Here is a 21660-nt window from a genome sequence, read left to right as displayed (position 1 = left end):
TATGAGAAAGCCCATGCATGATAATCAGTGTCAGAATCCTAGTGGTCCAAAACCAGTAACATCACCTGCTAGCCTGTTAGAAATACAAAACTGAGGGAAATGTAGAGGCCACTCTTTTTTTTTTTTTAATAGTTTATTTATTTTCGAGACAGAGAGACAGAGCATGAGTGGGGGAGGGGCAGAGAGAGAGGGAGACACAGAATCCGAAACAGGCTCCAGGCTCTGAGCTGTCAGCACAGAGCTTGATGCGGGGCTCGAACCCACAAACTGAGATCTGACCTGAGCCGAAGTCGGATGCTTAACCAACTGAGCCACCAAGGCGCCCCTAGAGGCCACTCTTAAAGAGAAAAATTCAACTGAGTACATTTTAAAAATCTTACTGACTTTATTTAGCAGCTCATGAATCAGGCAGCATCCCATCTAACAGACAGAAAGGAGCTCTGAAAAGCTGTACAAGGCTCGAGATTTTCATAGACCAAAGTGAGCAGGGACAAGGAAGTTCTACTGGATATTTGCTTATTGGTTAAAGCAGGGTTAACTTTCCTCATGTGGAGCAAAGGGAAATTCTGGAGCTGGGTCAGGTAACTTGTGCTGATTGGTTGGCCCTAGGCCTGCATTGTCTAGGACAACCAGGCATAGAAACTGAAGTTTTTGGCTCTCTTTTTTTATTTTATTTTATTTTATTTTTTTTAAATGTTTTATTTTTTAGAGAGAGAGACAGCATGAGCAGAGGAGGGTCAGAGAGAGAGGGAGACACAGAATGTGAAACAGGCTCCAGGCTCTGAGCTGGCTGTCAGCACAGAGCCCGACGTGGGGCTCGAACCCACTAACTGTGAGATCATAACCCGAGCCGAAGTCAGATGCTTAACCAACTGAGCCACCCAGGCGCCCCTGAAGTTTTTGGCTCTCTAATGTGAGGCTTAGCATGAGAGACTCCATCTTGGGCCCAATCTAGTTTCTTTTATACCACTAAGATGTGTTTACTATACTCTCTAGTCAGGGTGTGGCCTCACTTTCCTGAACAACTTACTAATATCAATATTCAGAGGAAAAACACCCTGAGCAAGTAAAATAACTGGGGGGAAAATGATGTTCAGTAGAATTACAGTTGCTAAAACCTCTCAAACTCATCTGTACTAAAAGCCAAAAACCCCATTTGAAAGCAAACAATGAATAATTTATGGTCTCTAATGCTTCTATTCTAGACCCTCATTTTTACTCAGGCAGTGGGAGACATTTTTCCACTGATTAACACTGATCTTTAGTCTGTGTGATTCCCTGTTTCATGCCTGCCACCCCTTTACATAAGACTGGAGACTCCCTGAGGGCTCTGTGTCCAGCACCTGGCACAGTGGTAGCATCTAATACTATTGAATTGAAGGAATTTGTTGCCTTCATCTGGAGCAGGGAGTGTGAGTATGAAGGGTCAGACTGAAGATAAGGCTTGTCTATGGTTAGGAGATAAAATGGACTCACTTAGTATTTTTCTTTTGTAATTGATGTACGTATTTGTCCAGCAAAATAGGTGGGTACATTATTGCTATGTTGTGGACAAAAGCCTTTTAAGGACATTTCACAGTTAGGCGCTTTCTTTTTTGGCAAAGTAAAGAAGTCCTCCACTCTCGTTTCGTAGGAGGGAATCGATGTGGGAACTCTGCTGAAGTCAACCTGCAATACTTTCCTGAAGACTTTGGAAGAATGCATGCAGATCGCAAATGCAGCCTTCACCTCTGAACTGCTCTATCGCACTCCACCAGGTTCACCGCAGCTGGCTATGCTCAAGTCCAACAAGGTGAAGGCCAGCACAGGTTGGCTGCAGAAGGGCATGAAGAAAAGTTAAAAAGTGATATAGTGAACAGTGTTGTCCCTCACCCTTTAGTGACTAAGAAAGACACTGTTTTAATAGACTTCCCTTTATATCTAGTTATATATTTCGGTCCTCAGACCCCCATATCCCTTTGTTTTGGTCAGTTATCTGATGTCTCTGATGTAGCTAGCCTCTTTTCAGCCTCCTTGTCCAGTGAATCTTGCCAAGATCGGTGGTTGCCTTGTAACTAGTTGCTTTCAGCCTGACCTTCCAGGCAGCTGACAATATTTCCATTCATGCAGTATAAACTGGACCATTTTACCCTAAACCACTCCGTGCCTTCCTCTTTGCCAAAGGTTAAAGTCAGGACTTCTTAACCCCTTCCCACACTTCCAGCCTCTTTGTCATTACCTGGATGACCATACTAACAACATATATCTCCCCTGACATCTTTGCACCATTTCCCAGGGCCAAGAATGCTGTTCTTTCTCACTTATCTTTCCCTGGTTAGCACTTCCTCATCCTTCAAGATTTAGTCTCTCCTTCCCTGAATCTCTAAATTGGGCTGTGAGCTCCTCCTCTCTGCAAGTCCCTGTTTTAGCATTACTCTGTATAGAAATTACCTTAAGGGTAGGAACCTCCATACTGTTTATACTTTTAGTATTTGAAACAGTGCTGCATCATAATCTTAATTATGAGAACGCCAACCATGAAAGTTTGGCTATGTAATTAGATCCCTCAAAAGAGCCATCTTCCTTTTGCTTAGAAATTTGGGGATACTTCTTTGAAAAAATACAAAGGACTGGTTGAGATCAATGACTCCCTTTTGGGAACAATCTAAAATTGTTCCTGTTGAGGGAAGCAGTTATGTTGTGATCATATTTACCATTTTTACATGTGATAAGACTCTGAATATGCTCTGTTGGAAGTTTAACATGCAGCTTTCATTTTTTTGCTTCTTTTAAAGATGAAACATCCTATTATACCGATTCATAATTCATTGGAAAGGTACAGTAACTCTTGGTTTTTTCTTCTTCCTAAAAATAAAAAATAGTTTTTTATTGTTTGTTTTAAAAAACTGAAAATATTTTGATCATGATTTGGGGTGGCACCAGAAAGAAACAGTATCAGATCTTCCAGTTTGGGCTGAGCTTGAAGCAATGCAGATCTTTCAGCACTGACTCCCCAGGAAGATGTTTGCATTTTCCCTCATCTGTGGATGAATCTGCCCTCCACAGGTTATAACTTTTCATCTCTCTAATGTGCCGAGGGTCGTAGTTGCCTGTCTCATGGAGGTGCCAGACATTGACTTCAGTGTACTTTCATCCAGAAAACACAGTATGATTTTGTGTTATTTAAAAGTAAAAATCTTAGGTAGCTTTACAGGTTGAATAAAAAAACTTAATATCAAAATCCAAACTGTTCCTCTAAATGTGCCTTCGAATTTAGGGAAAAAGTACCCATTTCCATAGTTGTTTAGAACTTTATTCAGTTATTTTATATAAGCATTCCTGTATTTTTACTTACTCCCTATATTTGTCATTTCAAGTTACTATTTAACATCTCATCTTTTTTGTATACTATTATTTGCTTTAGTACAAGGATTATTCCAATTTGGTTAACATTTTTTTTCTTGTTCTAGATATTTCTACTAAGAATATCTTTGTAGATTTTTGTGTGTGACATTTCCTTAATATCCTCTTACGTTTTTAATTGCTAAGTTGAAATACGGCATTTCTTTAGAAAATGAATACTTTTCCTGGAATCACCATATAGCTTGGCCCCTTTCCCTTTGTTTTTATTAGGAAATATCTTTGTTCTTATTTGGCTAGATCTAATCACTTACAATAAGATGTTATGGTTGTCCCTTTAACAGAATCAGCTGTTCCACTTGCATGTTAAATACCTTTCCTGTTACCCCCAAAGGGCAGCCAGTGCTCAGGATGTATCCTGTGTTCTGGTGTTTTCTGTCAGACGTAACTTTTTAGGGAGTATTCTCCTCTGACCACAGCATGTAGCTTCTCCACAGTTAACTGCTAGGAAAATGCATACGAGTGGCCAGTGATTTTGAGAGCTGAAGAGACAGAGAAAGCTTCCCAGGGAGAAGCTGAGAAAAGCTAGTAAACTGTTAAATGGGTCCATGTAGAAAACTGATTAAAAACCAAAGAGCTGTCAATGACTGTTTCCTGTTGCTGGTGGGGAGCAGGCAGTGTGAATGGGCAGAGGCCCCTGAGAAGCCCGGAGTGGGCTCTTTGATTTCAGACCTCCAGTTGGCAGACAGGCCTGCTCCCGTCACAGGCCTGCCTCGGAGGCAGGAGGCTGAGAGATACGGCTGACTTAACAATAGTGGTTTCCACTGCTAAAAGTAGTTGTTGCTTGTGAACTCTTACTCTCTTTNAAGCCCAGAGTGGGCTCTTTGATTTCAGACCTCCAGTTGGCAGACAGGCCTGCTCCCGTCACAGGCCTGCCTCGGAGGCAGGAGGCTGAGAGATACGGCTGACTTAACAATAGTGGTTTCCAATCACTGCTAAAAGTAGTTGTTGCTTGTGAACTCTTACTCTCTTCCTTAAAGTAAGATCTAGCTGGGCAGCCTATTTAAGACCAAATAATTGGACTTTGTGGCTTTTTTCCTTATAAAAAATTTTCAGGCAAACGGAGTTAAACAATTGTGAAAATGGATCTTTACATATGGAAGTAAATGATGATGAAGAAATCCTAATGAAAAATAAGAGCTCCTTATATTTGAAACCTGCAGAGGCAGATTGCTGCATATCAAGTGAAGAAAATGCAGATGATAACGTAACAGGTAAAAACGAAAGTAAAGTCTGAAGCAAACCATCGAACGAACAGTAGGATCTCGAACAGCAGGATCTCGGGAGTTTGATTCTTTATCCATGATGTGACGCTTGATAGACATTCGCCTCAGACCTTAGCTGGCTAACACAGGTCACTGGACAACATTGTGCCGTCCCGTCTGACCCGGGGTTGGAAGGGCAGAATGAAGAGAGTTTTCACACTCACTGTTCTTACCTGTGACGTTCGTGGGCTGCAGCGAGCAGTGGTGAGCAGCAGCTGGCCCTGCTGACTTTTTAGAGAACATGAGTATTTCACTGGCCCCCTACTCTCAATCTCAAGATCCTTTGAACTTAAACTATGATGTCAGACTTAACAGAGTGTAAAGTTATGGCAGATCAGGTTGCTGCCCTCCTGGTTTCTGGTAAAGCCTGGGGATGTCACCATTCCCCCACCACCAGCAGGTTTTCACCCAGCCAGAGTCCCACACTTCAGGTCATAGCTTGTAGTTATGCCGCCCTTTCAAATTTGCTGATTCCCTTGTCTCTGAACACTAAAACTAACTTCAGATCAGTTCAAGATACTTGTATTAGAGCTTTTAATTGTGTTGTGTTTAATAAATATTTTGGAAATAAAATTTTAAATAAGTTTCTTGCTCATCTCCCCCGAAATAAAAAAGACCTTGTTTTTTCCAGATGAATTGGGGACAGAGAAGGTGCATTTTCATAGCTAATAATCTGAGGCAAGCCATCCACACATTGCTGATGTCTTATGCCTTGAATAAATAATAAAGACAGGAGAGTTTCTATGGAAACAGTACTGTAATTTACTTCACCCAATAATTTTACTTCTAGGAGTTTGTCTTCAGGGATAGTCAAGTTTAAGGACAGATATCGTGGACGGGGATGTTCTTTATGACATTACAGTGATTCTCATTATTCATGGTTGTTAGTAAAGTCACTGCAGACACTGAATTAGTAAATACTGAACCATTGCTCTCAGGGGAAATACTAAGTTAGGTTCCTGCAAACGTCTATTCACATTTTGGTTGACTGATCAATGTGTATAGCCTCGTTTTATGTGTGTTTCTGTTTAAAGACACCTTACATAATATGTATTGTTGAGTCATCAACATTGAACCCATGGCCAACAGTACTGTAATGGCAGTACGTCATTCGTGGCTGAATGAACTCACCTAACACATGTATGTTCTCCATCAGGCCCATCACAGCCTTCCTATGCTTAGGAATACTAGACAGCCCTGCACTTGGGGGCACTTGCAAACAGCACAATCAGTAACAAAATGCACAGAGCGTGACCCCATATAAACACACTTATGTATGGTGTGAGAACTGCAGCAAGAAGGCAGATTGTCACCTTGGTTGGCCTCAGCAGGGAACCTGTGTATCAGGCACCTCAAATTTTTCATCACTGTACACATGTCTACAAATGACTGCAAAAGCGCCACAAGCGTTGGTTTTAGGATCACCAGTAAACTTTAGCAAGAAGACAAATTCACAAATACAGAATACACTGATAACGAGGATCGACTCTGTTTATAGACACTGAAATTTTAGAAGCCACCTAAGAGCCCTCCACGTGAGCCTGATGCAGCATTTATATGGTCATTAAAGTGGTGTTTTAAAAAGTATTGAATGATAATGAAAATACTCATGATGAACTGTTGAGTGAAAACAGTTTACAAAGCTACGTGTATTGAAACCCAAGTTTGTTCGTGTGTGTGTGTGTGTTTGTGTCTGTGTGTGTATTATTTCACTGATTTTTATTTCTGTATATTTTTCTGTGTTTTAGAAATATTCAACCATGAATGTGTGTTAATTTTTATAATAAATAAATAGTAGGCTAGTAATAAATATCTCCTGTTTGCAGCCCAAGGTGAGATCATGAAGGAAGAAGGAGAGGACAGCCTGGAAAACCATGCCAGCAGCTTGGCACAGCCTGGATCAGACTCCTCAAGTAGCTCTCCAGAATCCCCATGGGAAGAAGGCCAAGAAGTTATCCCGACTTTCTTTAGTACCATGAATACCAGGTACTCCGTACTTCCTAAAATCACTGACAGTTGGACCCCAGCTCCCCTTCTGGAAAGTCAGTCCTGGCGCTCCTCTCAGATGATGGCGTACTGTAACAGAGTAGAGGAGATGGTGTACCATGGGTGTGCTTTTCTGCTTCCCCTGTCTGAAGCAGTGGGTGAGAAGGAATTGGATTGTGAGGCTAACTCTGTGAACAAACTTTAGCTTGCTTTCCTAGACTGTCTTTGGAAAATGACTTTATTGTACGATTTTATAATAGAAAAACAATCACTGAAATCAAGCCAAATGACTTGCCCTACAGAGGGGCAGCTGTTTTCACGACTACCTCTGAATTGCAGAAAGTGCTAATGTTGTATTTTCATTCTTTCCTCCTTGGTACCACCAAATTGTTTAGCTTTAGTGACATTGAACTTCTGGAAGACAGTGGCATTCCCACAGAAGCGTTCTTGGCATCATGTTATGCTGTGGTTCCAGTATTAGGTAAGGTTACTGCATTTGTCTTGAATTCATTAGTCTCTGGAATCTGTCTCACTGCTGTTATTTTGCAGTAGAAATATCCTGAACCGTATATACAATGAAGTGACCCTTCTTAGCTATCTCTGCATGTCACCAGCCACATATAGTTAAAACTGTATGACCTTAAGCATTATTACACATTTCCATTTTATTCCTACTTATGATCAAACATTGGCCACAGAGTAATGTAAGGAAAAAAGGGAATTTTGTGTTCCAGAAATCATATTTAAAAGCAAGAGTGGAAGTAGTTGAGGAACAGAACTTTAAATCCATGGGTACAATGAAGAACATTTTGCCAGTTAAAACATTTTTTTTCAAAGACTTAAAAATTGTATGTATAAATTTAAGCCCAAATTTACTTTTTATATAGAGCCAGTAGAACCAGGAATCACTAACGTGTTGAAATGTGCCTCATGACCTACTTAGCTATGCATCTTTTTTAATTCACCTTTTGAAATTTTATGTATCTTTTTTGAAATTGAGATATAACTTAAGGTAGAACTTAAGTGTTACGATTCAGTGATTTTTGACAAACACACCTATACCTATGTAATCCATATCCCCATCAAGACTAGCATGTCTTCATCACCCCAAGGCAACCATTTTATTCATTTCTGTCACCATAAATTAGTTTTTCTAATCTTTTTTAAAATCTCATGTAAGGGAAATCATATTATCTATTCTTTTGCATCTGGTTTTTTTCCTCAGTATTATGTTTTCATCCTTATTGTTACATGTGTCAGTAGTTCATTCTTTTTTATTGCTGAATTGTATTCTATTAAATGAATATATCATATTCATTCATATGATATCATATATCATAATTTTTAAATTCATTCTTCTATTGATGGACATTTGCGTAGTTTCTTGTTTGGGGCTATTATAAATGAAATCACTCTGAATATTGTGTCTGTGAGCATATTTTTTCATATCTTGAGTAAGTACGAAGGAGTAGAATTGGTGATTCGTTGGGTTCAGCTGTTTAACTTTATAAAAAGTGATTTCACGATTATACACTTCCAACAGCAATGTGGGAGTATTCTGGTTGCTTCACATCTTCACAAACACTTGATGGTATTGGGGATTTTTGATTCTGGCTATTCCTGTGAGTGTTTAGTGGTATCCTTGTGCCTTTAACTTGTGTTGGGGAGGATGAAATTTCTGTCCTTCAGCATCCTTCTAGCTGGTCCAAGAATCAGATTGACGTGAGACAGAGTTAACAGGAGAAAATCAAATGTAATTTCATACATATGGAGAATCCACACAGACGTGAAATTTCAAAGACAGCATGAGACTGACATGATATACTGACCTAAGGAAAGCGGCAGGGGTCTGGAGATGGTTGGAAAACCAAGGCTGCCCTGTTATGCAGATAAGTTTCTTAAGTAAAGAGGAATCTGCTAATTGCTCTCTTCCTGGGACAGGCTTTCTTTTCCAATGTAAATTTAGACAATCAAGGGGAGGGTAAAGAATTTTTCCTGAATCTGCTGGGTTTTGATTGTTTTTCACTCAAAATAATCTTCCTATCCCAAGTGGTCCATCTTGGTGTGGCCTACCTTTGACAGCTACACTTCCCTGATGACTAATGATGTTGAACATTTTTTAATATAATTCTTGGCCATTGCTCTCTCCTTCATTGTAAAATCTTTTCATATCTTTAATACATTTTTTTAAAAGTTGGTTAATGTTCAGGTCTCCTGGGTGGCTCAGTCAGTTAAGCCTCTGACTTTGACTCAGGTCATGATCTCATGGTCTGTGCGTTTGAGCCCCACATCCGGCTCTGTGCTGAAAGCTCAGAGCCTGGGGCCTGCTTCAGATTCTGTGTCTCCTCTCTCTCTGACCCTTCCCCACTCGTGCTGTGTCTCTCCTTCTCAAAAATAAACATTAAAAAAATTTTTTTAAGTCAGTTAATGTTCGTTATGCTGAATTGTAAGCATTCATTATATATTCTCAAAAACATTTCATTGTACATATGCATTATGAATATTTCCCCCCAGACTGTGGCTTGCCCATTTCTTTTCTTAATGATGTCTTTGAAGAGCAGATTCTTACATTCATGAAATCCAATTGTTATGCCCGAATCGCGAATCCCAGAGACCTCCAAGGAGCCAGCACCTATGCAAATACAAAAGGGTCTTTATTACAAACTCGAGCAGGGGCTCACCTGCCTACTGGTGTCAAGGTGAAACCCTGAACAATAGCGATCAGGGTTTTTATGGGGTAAGGGATGGGGATGTTACAGTGCACACGTTGTACATATAGCATCATCACATAAGCACCAGTCATAATTGTACAGGACCCATGGTAACAGTTTTGACCATTCAGTATCTGTGAGGCGCCCGTTACTTTTGGCGGGACCCAATCATGACCTTTGAGAATCCTTTGAAAATGACCAATTATGAGGTGAGTTCAAAGGGCCCACGTGGGGTTTTAGGCAAGAATCCTCAGTCCCTGACTCAGACCACAGGACCACAGGAATGTTACACATTTCTTTTGATTGCCAGGGTCCTGAGGGTGGCTTCAGCTGAACCTTTTCCTGGAACTGGGGCTACACGCAGCCCGAGGTTGCTCTTAATGGAGGCCTTAATTTCAGGCTCCTCACAGTGTATCTGTTTTCTTTCTTTTATAGTTAGTGCTTTTGGTGTCTTAAGAAATCTTTGTTTACTTCCAAGGTCATGAAGATATTCCCCTGTGTTTTTTTATACCCTTTACTTTTGATTTTATGTTACATTTATACATCTTGGACTTAGTTTTTGTATATGGTATAAGGTACAGTTGAGAGTCCTTGTTTTCCCTTGCGATAATATGGCAGTTCAAAAACCATTTCTTGAAAAAACATTATTTTCTCTTTTATATTATTTTGGCAGCTTTGTTGAAAATCATTGGACCTTTAAGGTGTGGGTCTATTTTTGTACCCTCTTTTGTTCCAATGATCTGTTTATTTTTTCTTATGCTAATACTTATATTGTCTGAATTACTGTGCCTTTATATTAAAGCTTGAAATCAGATAATGTAAGTCTTCCAATTTTAGTACTCTTTTTCAAGATTGTTTTGGCAATTCTAGGTCCTTTGCATGTCCAAATAAATTTTTGCTTTTCAATTTCTATTGAAAAGGATTTTGATTAAGATCATACTGAATCTGTAAACCAATTAGGAAATTCACATCTTAAACAACTTTGAGTCTTCTAATCTGGAAGCAGGCTGTATCTCTCCATTTACTTAGGTCTTTATTTTCATGTTTTGTATAGTTTTTAGTGTAGAGGCCTTATACATTTTTGTTAGGAATAAATTTTAGAGTTTTATGAGTTTTGATGCTATTGTAAAATGTATGTTATTTTTCCAATTGTTGATTGACAGCATACAGATACAATTGACTTTTGTGTATTGAGCAGTTTTTTATGATCATGAGTGAGTTAATTTTATAGAATACATATTCACCGTTTATTGAAGTTATGTCCTTTTTCCTGTACTTTTATTAATCTAGTGAATTACATTGTTTAGATGAATTTAAGTCTACTATCTTGCTCTTTCTGTCATCTTGCTGTTTATTTTCTATTTGTCCTGTCTGTTCCTTGTTTCTTTTTTATTCCTTCCTTGGATTCTAGCCAATTAATTAATTTTTTATTATTCTATTTTAAGCTTTTTAGCTTCCATTCTTTTTTCCTGCCTCTGCCTTTTTTTTTTTTTTTTTTTTTGATCAATCAGGTGCTTTTTAGAATTCCATTATTTTTTCTCTTCTGGCTTTTTAGCTCTACCCCTCCATTATTTTCTGTTGCTCCTGTTCCACAGAAATATCTGAACCACATATATGATTTTAAATTTTCTGGCAAGCACATTAAAATAGTAAAACAAAACAAGTAAAATGATTTTATAGCCAATTTTAATATTGCTTATATAGTCTATATCTAAAATATTATCTTAACTTGTAATCAATATAAAGAAATGGTTAATGAGATATTCTACATTCTTTTTTTGATACTGAGTCTTTGAAAACTAGTATTTTACACTTCCAGTACATTTCAGGTTGAAATAGCTACATTGCAAGTGCTGGGTGGCTTCATATCTAGTGGCTGCCATATTGGACAATGCAGCTGTAAAGATTACAATACGCACTGTGAACATACAAGGTCAGCCTCACATGACACTTATTATAGTTACCTCAGAGTGGGGTGTAATAGAAAAAGGTGATGGCAGTATCCTAGAAGCCTTTGAAGCTTATGTTTGGAAAATTATTTAAAAGCAAAAAATAAAAGTTTTGGGGAGAAAATCAGGCTAAATTTTGTCACTATAATAAATATTTTCCTCTCGAAATAATTGCTCTTTTAAAGATGTTTTCAATCTTTTCTTCTAGACAAACTTGGCCCTACAGTGTTTGCTCCTGTTAAAATGGATCTTGTTGGAAATATTAAGGTGAATATACAAGCTTGTCTCTACAGAGACCATATATTTGGAGGGAGTAGTGCATGAAATCTCATTCAGAAACACGTGATTTTGAGTTTTATACTCAGGATGTAAAGTATAAGCCAGCTGTAAGAAAAGTTCTGAGGCAGAAAAGAAATACTTCAGAAACAGTATTTTTAAAACCTTGAGACTATTTAATTCTAGCTTAAGCCTCATAAGAATTCTCAACAGAGGAGTGCCTAGGTGTCTCAGTGGGTTGAGCATATGACTCTTGATTTCAATTTAGGTCATGATCCCAGGATCATGGGTTCGAGCCCTACATCAGACTCTGCACTAAGTGTGGAACCTGCTTAAGATTACTCTCTCTCTCTCAGGGTGCCTGGACAGCTCATTCGATTAGGTATCTGACTACTGGTTTCAGCTCAGGTTATGATCTCATGGTTGATGGGTTCAAGCCCCACATTAGACTCTGCACTGAGAGTATGGAGCCTGCTTGGGATTCCCTATCTCCCTCTCTCTGCCCCTCTCCTGCTTCCTCTCTCTCTTCTTCAAAATAAATAAATATATTTTTAAAAAGGATTCGTTCTCTCTCTCTCTCCACCCCTCTCCCCTCATTCTTTCTCTAAAATAAAAAAATAAAAAAGATAATAAAATATATATTATAAAGTAATNCAATAAAGTAAAGTAATAAAAATAAAAGAAAAAATTTTAAATAAAAGTTTTAAAACAATTTTTCAATTTTCACATTACCTTGAAAACATAAGGAAAAAGGTAATAGAGGCTTAGTTTGATTTCTTAGAGGCCTGTTTGACAAGTTTATGAGTCTCAGTATTATACTGATTTACTGGATAGCTTTAGCATTTTTTTCTTAGATTGTTTCCCTGTTCTTCCTGCAGAAAGTAAATCAGAAGTATATAACCAACAAGGAAGAGTTCACCACCCTCCAGAAGATCGTGCTGCATGAAGTGGAGGCGGACGTAGCCCAGGTTAGGAACTCAGCTACAGAAGCCCTCTTGTGGCTGAAGAGGTGAGGCAGCTGGAATGGGGCAGTAGTTGAAATGCTACCAGCAAAAACAGTGGCATGCAAAGATGACTTCTGAGGGGAGGATCTAACCCAAAGCCTTTTCTAGAAGGCCTGATGAATAGAAAGGACACCAACTCTTTTTTTCCCCCCTCCCTTCTGATGATGAAGAACATTGTTAATATTAACAGTATATATAAGATATGGATATTCTAGGATGATAGACCTAACTGGTTCTCTCTAAGTCAGTGGTTCACAAACTTTGGTAGCATCCAAGTCACGTGGAGGGCTTTCTTAAAAACACGGACTGCTCTACTCCAAACTCAGAGTTTCTGACTCAGTAAGCCTAGAGTGGGGGCCCAGAACTAGCATTTCCAACAAATTCCCAGGTGGTACTGAAGCCACTGGTCGTGGGACCACATTTTGGAAGCCACTGTTTACTTATATCAGATGATAAGGGTCTAGAACAAACTAAAGGGAAATGACAGGGTAGAAAATCAGAAAGGATTGCCATGTACTTGACCTCTCTGTTGCCATGTCCAAGATATTATTGAAGAAGCTGATATCTGCCATTTCTTTATACCCATTCAACATAGTAGACTTTGAAAATAATATTTCTTCCTCTCTTTTGTTTTAGAGGTCTCAAATTTTTGAAGGGATTTTTGACAGAAGTGAAAAATGGAGAAAAGGATATCCAGACAGCCTTGAGTAAGTGTTCTTAAATTTTGATCCACTGAATAGGATTGGAATGGAGGCCCCTAGAGGAGGAGGCTGGGTGTCGGGGAAATTTCCACTTTTCCAAATTTCGTTTGATTTCTTTTCTATTTCATTATTATTGTTTGTTTTTTATATGCTCTTTTAAAAAAAGAACCCATGAGATAGTGTGACCTGGTAATCTAGATCTAGCTTATTAAAAATCATTATATCTTAAAGAAGAGCTAAATTAATGGAGAGCCATCTCTCAATAGGAAAGCCTAATATTTTCAAGAAGTGAGTTCTTCCTAAATCAGTCTTCAACTAGAGTGCAGTTCTATAGAAGTAGTAAGTATCCCAAGAGAAGCTAGTTTTGGAGACCATAACAGAGAGGGATTGGAGAACCCTGGGAATTTGGTCTAGAGCAAGATGAAAGATGGGTCGTCATCATCATCACCATCTTGTAGTCCTCAGATGCCTCATGTTTGTAGTGGTAGACCTGACACTAAGATGAAGGCCTTGGTCAAAGGAGATCACCCTGTGTCTCCAGCATCTTAATGCACTGGCTGGAATATTGTAGGTGCCTAGTAAACATTGGGTGGGTGGGTAGATAGGTGGTGGATCTATCAGATTAGTTTTGGAAAACACTAAAGACTCGGAAGCATCCTTATAGTGTTCTTGACAGAGTGGCTGAGCTCTCACTCTTAGCCTAAAGGAAGTTCTCCCAGCATGGGCCTTGAGGCATGATGGGTGGGAGTGGGGATTGAAATTACATATTAATTTGAAGCTCTATATTATTTTGATGTAGAGGAGTATGTTACCAAGCTCTAAGTAGCCATGATTATGAGTAATGAAATGAATGAATTAGATGCTTCTGTTTGGGAAAGGGAGCCACTGTTCACTGCAGCATTTTGTCAGTATCAGGAGTGAGCTCTTCCTTCTATTAATCTTCCCTCTGGGCCATAAGTCCTGAGGGATTCTAGCCCCTATGAGACATTTTTTTTTTTTTTTTTTTTTTTTTTTTTTTTACAAATAGTTTATTGTCAAGTTGGTTTTCCATATAACACTCAGTGCTCATCCCCACAAGTGCCCTCCTCCATGCCGATCTCCCCCCTCCCCCCCACACCCATCAGTCCTTTCTTAGGCCTTTCTATCTAGAAACTTGCTAATGTGCCATGAAACCAAAAAAAAAAGCTGTTTTTTTCATAACACTTTATGAAGAATTTAGACAACTTAATCCTTATAGCAGTCCATTTTTACAGGTTAGGCAACCAAAATTCTCAAAAATTAAAATACATACTATAGCCACAAAAGATCTGGAAGCAGAATCACTTTGGGTCCCCTGCATCAAAAGTCTTCATTTCTCCCACAAAAGGTCTTCTCTACCAACCCTGGGCTACCTGCATTTTTATCTTAGATCGTTTCCCTGCTCTTCCTGCAGAAAGTATATCAGAAGTATATAACCAGCAAGGAGGAGTTCACCACCCTCCTCTCATATATCCCTGAATTCTAGGGCAGTCTGTTATATTCTCCCCTGTGTGTCCTGATTTCAGTACTAAAAATATATTCACCATAACAATTCATGCTCCCAATCAATATCTATCAAACTTTATGACTTTTGGAATGATTAAGATCTTGGGCTCTCTGGATCCTAACACTTGATAGCAGCACTTTGGCAATTTATTAGCCTTTCTGTTTCTTGGTTTCCTCATCTGTAAAATGGGAATGATGATACCATTAACCTAAAAACATTGTTGCAATGATTAAATAGGTTCTTGCATACAAAAAGATTAGAAAAGTGGTACATAATAAACACTTAATAGAGAATAGCTTCTCTTGTTTATATTTTCATCATCATGACATGAAGTTGATAACCTGCCAGAAAATGGGGCTTATTTGTCCCAAATCAGAAACGAAAAGTTTACAAAGCTCTGGTGCCAAGCCAGAAATGGCTCTCTACACTAAATTCTTAGCGTGGAAAAAATGTCACACTGGGAGGTAGGTTCCTCCACTGCCATGGGATTCAGCAGTGTTCCTGGTGGGCTCTGCCTGTCACACGATGCTGTCACTTCGTTATGGCTGTCTGTGTGAGAGGCCAGGGCAGTGCTAACCTCCTTCAGCCCTCTGCTGGAGGCCTGAGAGAACCCAGCTGCTTACAGGACACACAAGTGAAGAAGAGGAGCTGGGCCCCCTGGAGGTAGGGAGGAAGTCAAGAATATCCCCTTTCTGCTCTATCTCTGCCCCGAAATCTGCCCTTTTTCTCCGCTACTTTTTACTTGAGTTGGACTCTGGACTCTCCCGAAGAGAGGGGAGCAAAGTTGCTTCAAAACCAAAATAAGCTTTTCCTTCCCTCTCTTCCCCTTCAGCACTGTTTTCAATGGGAAGGAAAAGAGGGCTGTAAATTTGAGATTTTCGTTCTGGTGTTCAAGATTATTTCAGAAGTTTTCATGATTTAAGTAATATCTTTGCCTGTAGGGATTCCCTAGTTTCCTGCTGCTGTTCAGTGTGAAGAGAAAGTTCCCCTAAGCAACCCACCCTCCCCTCCAGATGCAGATGCAGCAAGCTCTGTGCACACAGAGTGTTATAACAAGTGTTCACACATTAACTGCTTCGATCCGATAGTCCTTGATGCGGATTTCTTCTTGGTTAACAGCTTCTCTTCTCATTTTGAAAGCATTGCCTTTATAAGTAGAACTGATATCTTGCCTGAAATTTAGGAACATAGGTAAAAGAGAGGGTATATGCCTGTATTTATATAAGCAAATTAGCTTCCATGTTTTAAGTTCTAAAATTGAATTTGAGTGATTGTAGTAACAGTTACTATTTATAGAGCACACCGTGTAGGAATGACACCAGGATCTTGATAAATATTTCATTTAATCTTCCAAATACTCCTTTTTTTATGGTGAGTAAACTGAGGTCTAGAGAAGACAAGTACCTTCTCTAAGGTCTCAAACCTACATCAGTGGTTCTCAAAGTGGTCCAAGGAGGGCATCTTCATCACCTGCAAGCCTATTGGAAATGCGGACTGCCAGGCCCCACCCAGCACCTGCTGACAAAAGCCCAGGGGTGGGGCACAGCAGTCCATGTTAGCAGGTCCTCCTCCTAATCCATGGTCAAGTTTGGGACCCTCTCATCTAGAGCGAGGACATTGAAGGTACCTGTCACTAGGCTACATTTTGATTATTTGGGAATTCTGATTGCATCTGAGTGATTAATAAATATACTGAGATAAAAGTGCTGAGATTTTGCCATAGCACTAATCAGTTAATTTTGCCTCCTTTTCATGATAATTAGCTAGTTGTCCAAAGACAGGAAATTTTTCTTGATCTAGGAACAGCAAGATAATAGGGATAAATTAAGGATAAATCTTAACTAGTACTAGCAAATTTGAAAACATTCCTAAGAAAGGTTTTGAGGTAACTGTTCATAAAACTTATATGATCTTAGTCTTAAAAATGGGGGGTGATAGGGGCATCTGGGTGGCTCAGTCGGTTAAGCGTCTGACTTCGGCTCAGGTCATGATCTCATGGTTTGTGAGTTCGAGCCCCGTATCAGGCTCTGTGCTGACAGCAGAGCCTGGAGCCTGCTTCATATTTTGTGTTTCCATCTGTCTCTGCCCCTCCCCTCCTTGCGCTCTGTCTCTGTCTCTCTCAAAAATAAATAAATATATAAAAAAAAAATGGGAGGTGATACAGGGGCGCCTGGGTGGCTCACTCAGTTGGGCGTCCAATTTCAGTTCACATGATGATCTCACAGCTTGTGAGTTTGAGCCCTGTGTCTGGCTCCATGCTGATAGCTCAGAGCCTGGAGCCTGCCTCAGATTCTGTCTCCCTTGCTCTCTGCAGCTCCCCCACTCGTGCTCTGTCTCTCTCTCTCTCTTTCTCTCTCAAAAATAAACATTAAAAAAAATTTTTAAGGGGGGGTGATATATATATAATCCTAAACGACACAATGGAAGCCTTGACATGTGTTAACTGTCTGGAGGATGTAGGTGTAGTCATTGTGTTGCTGAAGTTCTGCGACCTGGAATGAGAATCCAGCGTCTGGAAGGAGGCCTTAGGCTTCACTTTGCCCCGTTTTGCATTTGAACCCTTACCTGGATTTCCTATCATGATGATCAGAGTGGATTGTTTCGGGTAGTCTCAACGTCAAGAGCTGCTCTTGAACCCATAGATGTCTAGGGCATTCTCTAGAGTTCATTCTAAGGGAAGAGTTAGGGCCACAAGGCAGGTATGTTGAATGATCCACCCATAGCTGAGCCCCTCCATTTGCAGATGCCACATCAAAATAGGCTTTTGGAAAGCCTTCTTGTAAGTAGAAGGCAGAAAAGTTGCTCTGGCATTTCATGCACCATTATGCTAAATGTTGCCTGCTCTGCGCTTGCCCCTAAGCAGGATAGCAGATTGCCGCATCCCTCACCTCAGAATGTTTCCGTAAGCGTCAGGTAGAACATGACCCAATCCAGATCTCTAGCACAGAATAAAAATGTTAACAGGGCATTCAGTTATATATTTAATATGAAAGGCTTCCACAGACAAGAAGAGCTGTGTTGTGAGAGCTAAAGTCAGAACTCACATCTGATAGTTAGCATCAAATCATAACTTGACTAGTTATTCTGAAAATACCATGGAGTAGTAATTAAGTCCTGCCCTCCCAAACTACTCACAGCATGTGCCTGTCTTGAATGCCAGGTTTGGCTTACAAAACGTGTTTTTGTCTTCATAATGCCTAGAGCTAACAAAGGGTGACTCAAGGGACTTGTTTCGCTTCTGTCATTGGTTATTGGTTTGGCTTTTCTTCATACATTCATTTTGCCTGATGCTTACTCACTATAAAAAATAAAAATAAAAAATAAATAAAATGGCATTTTCCAAAAATTAAAAAAAAAAAGAATTCAGTACTTCCTTAGTAGCTCAGTTTTTTGTTGTTGATTTTTTGTTTTATTATAAATATTTCGGACATTTAACAAATATCCACCATTTGACCAAATATATAAAATAGCTCAATACTGTACCCATGTACCCCCTGACCCCACTAGTCCTTATATTCTCCAGAGAAGATCTTCACCCTGAATTTGCTATTTATGGTCATACACGTTTTTTATACTTTTACTGTATATTTATGTATCTGTAAATAGTATCTAGGATTGTACTGCAGGTGTTAAACTCATAGACTGCACATTGTATACAGTGTGTCACATCCTATACATTCTTTTTCACTCAGGACTGTTTTTCAGATTTATTCACTTTCTAGTCTCTCTTGGTTCCTGATTCTTGCCAAGCACTTCATGGTCCATTTGCAAAGCTGAGATGATTGTCATCTCTTAAACTCCGTGAATGATTGATTCCACCATTCCCGGCTTTGCTTGTATACTTCAGACAATCTCTCTTAAAACTTAGATTTGCATTTCTCCTTTGTCTTCTCTGCAACCCAGAGTAACTTGACAAATTCTTACCAGTTACACATTGACAGTAGAGAACTCATGTATTCAGTTCCTGGACAGAAAGTTGTCTACCAGCAATTGTTGGTAATGGAAAAGTCGTTCTTTCTTCACATGCTATTACAGGTTTAGGCAAAATCAGTCTCTAAATACCTCAGCAAGTTTCTGAGGCGCCTGGCTGGCTCAGTCAGTGGAGCATGCGACTCTTAATCTCAGAGTTGTAGGTTTGAGCCCCACATTGGGTGTAGAGATTACTTAAAAATAAAATCTTTATTTTTTTTAAATGTTTATTTACTTTTGAGAGAGCACAAGCAGGGGAGGGAAAGAGGGAGAGAGGGAGACACAGAATCAGAAGCAGGCTCCACACTCTGAGCTGTCTGCATAGAGCCCGACACAGAGCTTGAACTCACAACCCTCACTGAGTCAAAGTCCACTTAACCCACTGAGCCACCCAGGCACCCCAAAAATAAAATCTTTAAAAAAAAATAAAAATAGGGGCGCCTGGGTGGCTCAGTCAGTTGAGCATCCGACTTCCGCTGAGGTCATGATCTCACGGTTCGTGAGTTCGAGCCCCGCGTCGGGCTCTGTGCTGACAGCTCAGAGCCTGGAGCCTGTCTTTAGATTCTGTGTCTCCCTCTCTCTCTGACCCTCCCCTGCTCATGCTGTCTCTCTCTCTCTCTCTCAAAAATAAATAAAACATTTAAAAACATTTAAAAAAATAAGTAAAAATAAGTAAATGTCTCGGCAAATTTCTGAGTTACCAGTAAAGAAATCAGATTTATTTTATTTCCACAAATAGAAAAAGGTTCTAATACTTGCTGGAAAAAGGACATTTTTCATTTTGGTTATTTTGTATCGCAAAAAGTACACACTAGTTTTTTAGCAGAATGGTTTGATGTGACAAGAAGAATGCCCCAAGTACTCACTGTGTTTAGCTTGGGCAAGTCACCATCTCTCCAGGTCTTCTGTTTCTTCTTTTGTAGAAGGAAAAGAACTGGGCAAGGTGATTATCGTGTCTTCCTACTCAGAAAGTTTGACTCCATCTCTGAGGAACTGACACATCTCAAAGATCTGGGAGAAGGGGATCATTTGTGTCTTTCAGAGGCCAGAAATACTTCCAGGTTCTAGAACATGCATTATGATAATGAATGGATATTACAGTGAAGATGAATGTGTTTCATTATCTAATCTTCTCTAGGTAACCAAAATAGGTCAGGCTTAGACTTCATTTTATTTTAATTCAGCCTCACGCGGCAGGGATATTTGCAGGCCTAGACATCAGCAAAGGACTGTGGCAAGACCTNACCCAACCGACTAAGCCACCCAGGCGCCCCTCATGTGTTCATTTTAAATTGGAATAGTGGTCTTCCAGGACCTGCGTCAAGACCCAGCCCAAATTCTCTGAGTCTTTCTTCTCCTATTAGACTAGCGGCGCACGTTTGGCCCCGTGGCGGAACTCTTCTCTGGCAAGGTGTGGGCACAGCAGGGAGCAGCCGTCTCCTCCAGGAGGGCCAGGCAGGAGGACACACGTCAGGCTGCTGTGCATGAACACTCCCCCTTCCTTAGACCAGGCTGCCCACATTGGGGCTTATAGCACCCGTCTTTTCCTGCTGTCCTACAGAAGCTGGCACAGACAAGGGTTTCTGGGCTTTTTTGAAGGGTTGACTCAAGTAGCAAGGTGTAGGAAAGGTGTAGAGTCCCTGAGGTTGGAGTAGCACTGGATCCAGAGCCTCTGAACAGGCAGTTTGTCCAGCCAGGGGCACTGGGGAGCCGAAGACTGAGGAACCCAGACAGCTTTGTTTGCAGCCTACCATAACGAAGTGCGAGCCTCACCTTGCTACTTCCCGACCACAGTTCCAAATCCAAGTGATCGTGACTGTTAGAAGAGAATAACACAGTGTGTATAGGAAAAGAGTGCCCACTGTGGTTATCTTTGGGAGGCATGCTGATAGGTTTCTTCACTTCCCTCCTTTTTGTCTTTTCCTTATTTTCAGCAGTGAGCATGCATTACTTGTGAAATTACAGAAAAGCAGTGAAGTGTTATTTTTTTTTTTAGAAGTGCCCCTGTGCCTCCAGGGGAAAGTTCAGAATATGAATCCTTGGCATATAGAAGCCCTTGCCTTTTGGCCCTCGCCGCAGTGGTCTTCAGCCCCAGTGAACTACTCCCCTGTACACTGTGCACCAAGGCCCCTCACAGCTCCTTGGTGCTTGCTGTCTCCTGCTNTTCTGTCCGCCCCTTCCCGCCTTTGGGACTCTTTTGGAGAATTCCTTGTTACATGTCTGCAGGCTGGGTTTGTTTCTGTTCTCACAGAAAGAACTGTACACGGATCTTCACTATAGCGGTTGGCAGTTTACATAGTAACACTTGGTTAAATGACTGGCTCTCATTAGCCCAGTAACTCCCCGAGGACAGTGGACTGACGGATTTCAAATCCCCTAAGGATTTCCCCTGCCTTGCACAGTGGGCATGTGGTAGACCTTCATTCCATCATGGGTCTACACTGGCAGATTTTAATGTCACTGAATTCTGTTTGTTGATGTATAACGGCATCTAATTCTTCACCCGGATTAAGATCACAAGAAATGAAGTGTTCTCACTGTCCTACCTCGGTGACTCACCTCAGCATGGAGCACCCATGGACCTGTACACTATCCTGCCAGCCCAAGTGGCTCCTTGGAAAGGATGGTGGAAAGTTGATTGTCTTCCTGATTTACTTCAGACGCTGTGCCTCGTATTTTCTGCCCATCTGCATTATACACTTAGTAGGCCAGCAACTCTTTCTTCACCAAGGCCTTATATACCATCTGCAGTGTCCCTGATACCATCCATCCCCTTGCGGAGTCAGAGTTTAAAAGAGTGCCTCAGATTGAAGACTTGTATCTGTGACCACGCCCTAGGTCTATTCAGACTTTTTTCTCCTAAGAAAAAAAAGTA

At 40.3% G+C, this 21660-nt stretch overlaps 1 protein-coding gene and 1 long non-coding RNA gene across 3 annotated transcripts in view; one reads left to right on the top strand and one right to left on the bottom strand.

Annotated features, from left to right (window-relative positions):
- The window catches only part of PLEKHA8 (pleckstrin homology domain containing A8), a 61638-nt gene that overhangs the window by 26779 nt on the left and 13199 nt on the right, over positions 1–21660 (top strand). Inside the window, exons 5-12 of one of the 2 annotated variants that reach the window (XR_013337892.1) lie at positions 1634–1792; positions 2775–2815; positions 4456–4613; positions 6491–6650; positions 7046–7131; positions 11519–11577; positions 12465–12554; positions 13227–13297. Coding sequence is in view for 1 of the 2 variants with exons in the window: in XM_077775328.1 (XP_077631454.1) it covers positions 1634–1792; positions 2775–2815; positions 4456–4613; positions 6491–6650; positions 7046–7131; positions 11519–11577; positions 12465–12595; positions 13227–13297 (865 nt within the window). In the remaining variant the exon portion in view is untranslated. Of the gene's footprint in view, positions 1–1633; positions 1793–2774; positions 2816–4455; positions 4614–6490; positions 6651–7045; positions 7132–11518; positions 11578–12464; positions 12596–13226; positions 13298–21660 lie in introns of both variants that reach the window. The other variant, XM_077775328.1, reaches the window with a different exon arrangement.
- Positions 1510–19818, bottom strand: LOC144240905 (uncharacterized). The gene is made up of 4 exons (XR_013337893.1): positions 19652–19818; positions 9220–9282; positions 2694–2844; positions 1510–1813 (listed from the first exon to the last, which is right to left on the bottom strand). It is a non-coding gene; the product is annotated as an uncharacterized LOC144240905 (long non-coding RNA).

Source organism: Crocuta crocuta, unplaced genomic scaffold (assembly GCF_008692635.1).
Source record: "Crocuta crocuta isolate KB4526 unplaced genomic scaffold, BGI_CrCroc_1.0 scaffold197, whole genome shotgun sequence".
In the NCBI taxonomy this organism is placed as follows: Eukaryota; Metazoa; Chordata; class Mammalia; order Carnivora; family Hyaenidae; genus Crocuta; species Crocuta crocuta.
The sequence above is the reverse complement of the archived record's forward strand: the minus strand, read 5'-3'. Positions and strand labels throughout refer to the sequence as shown.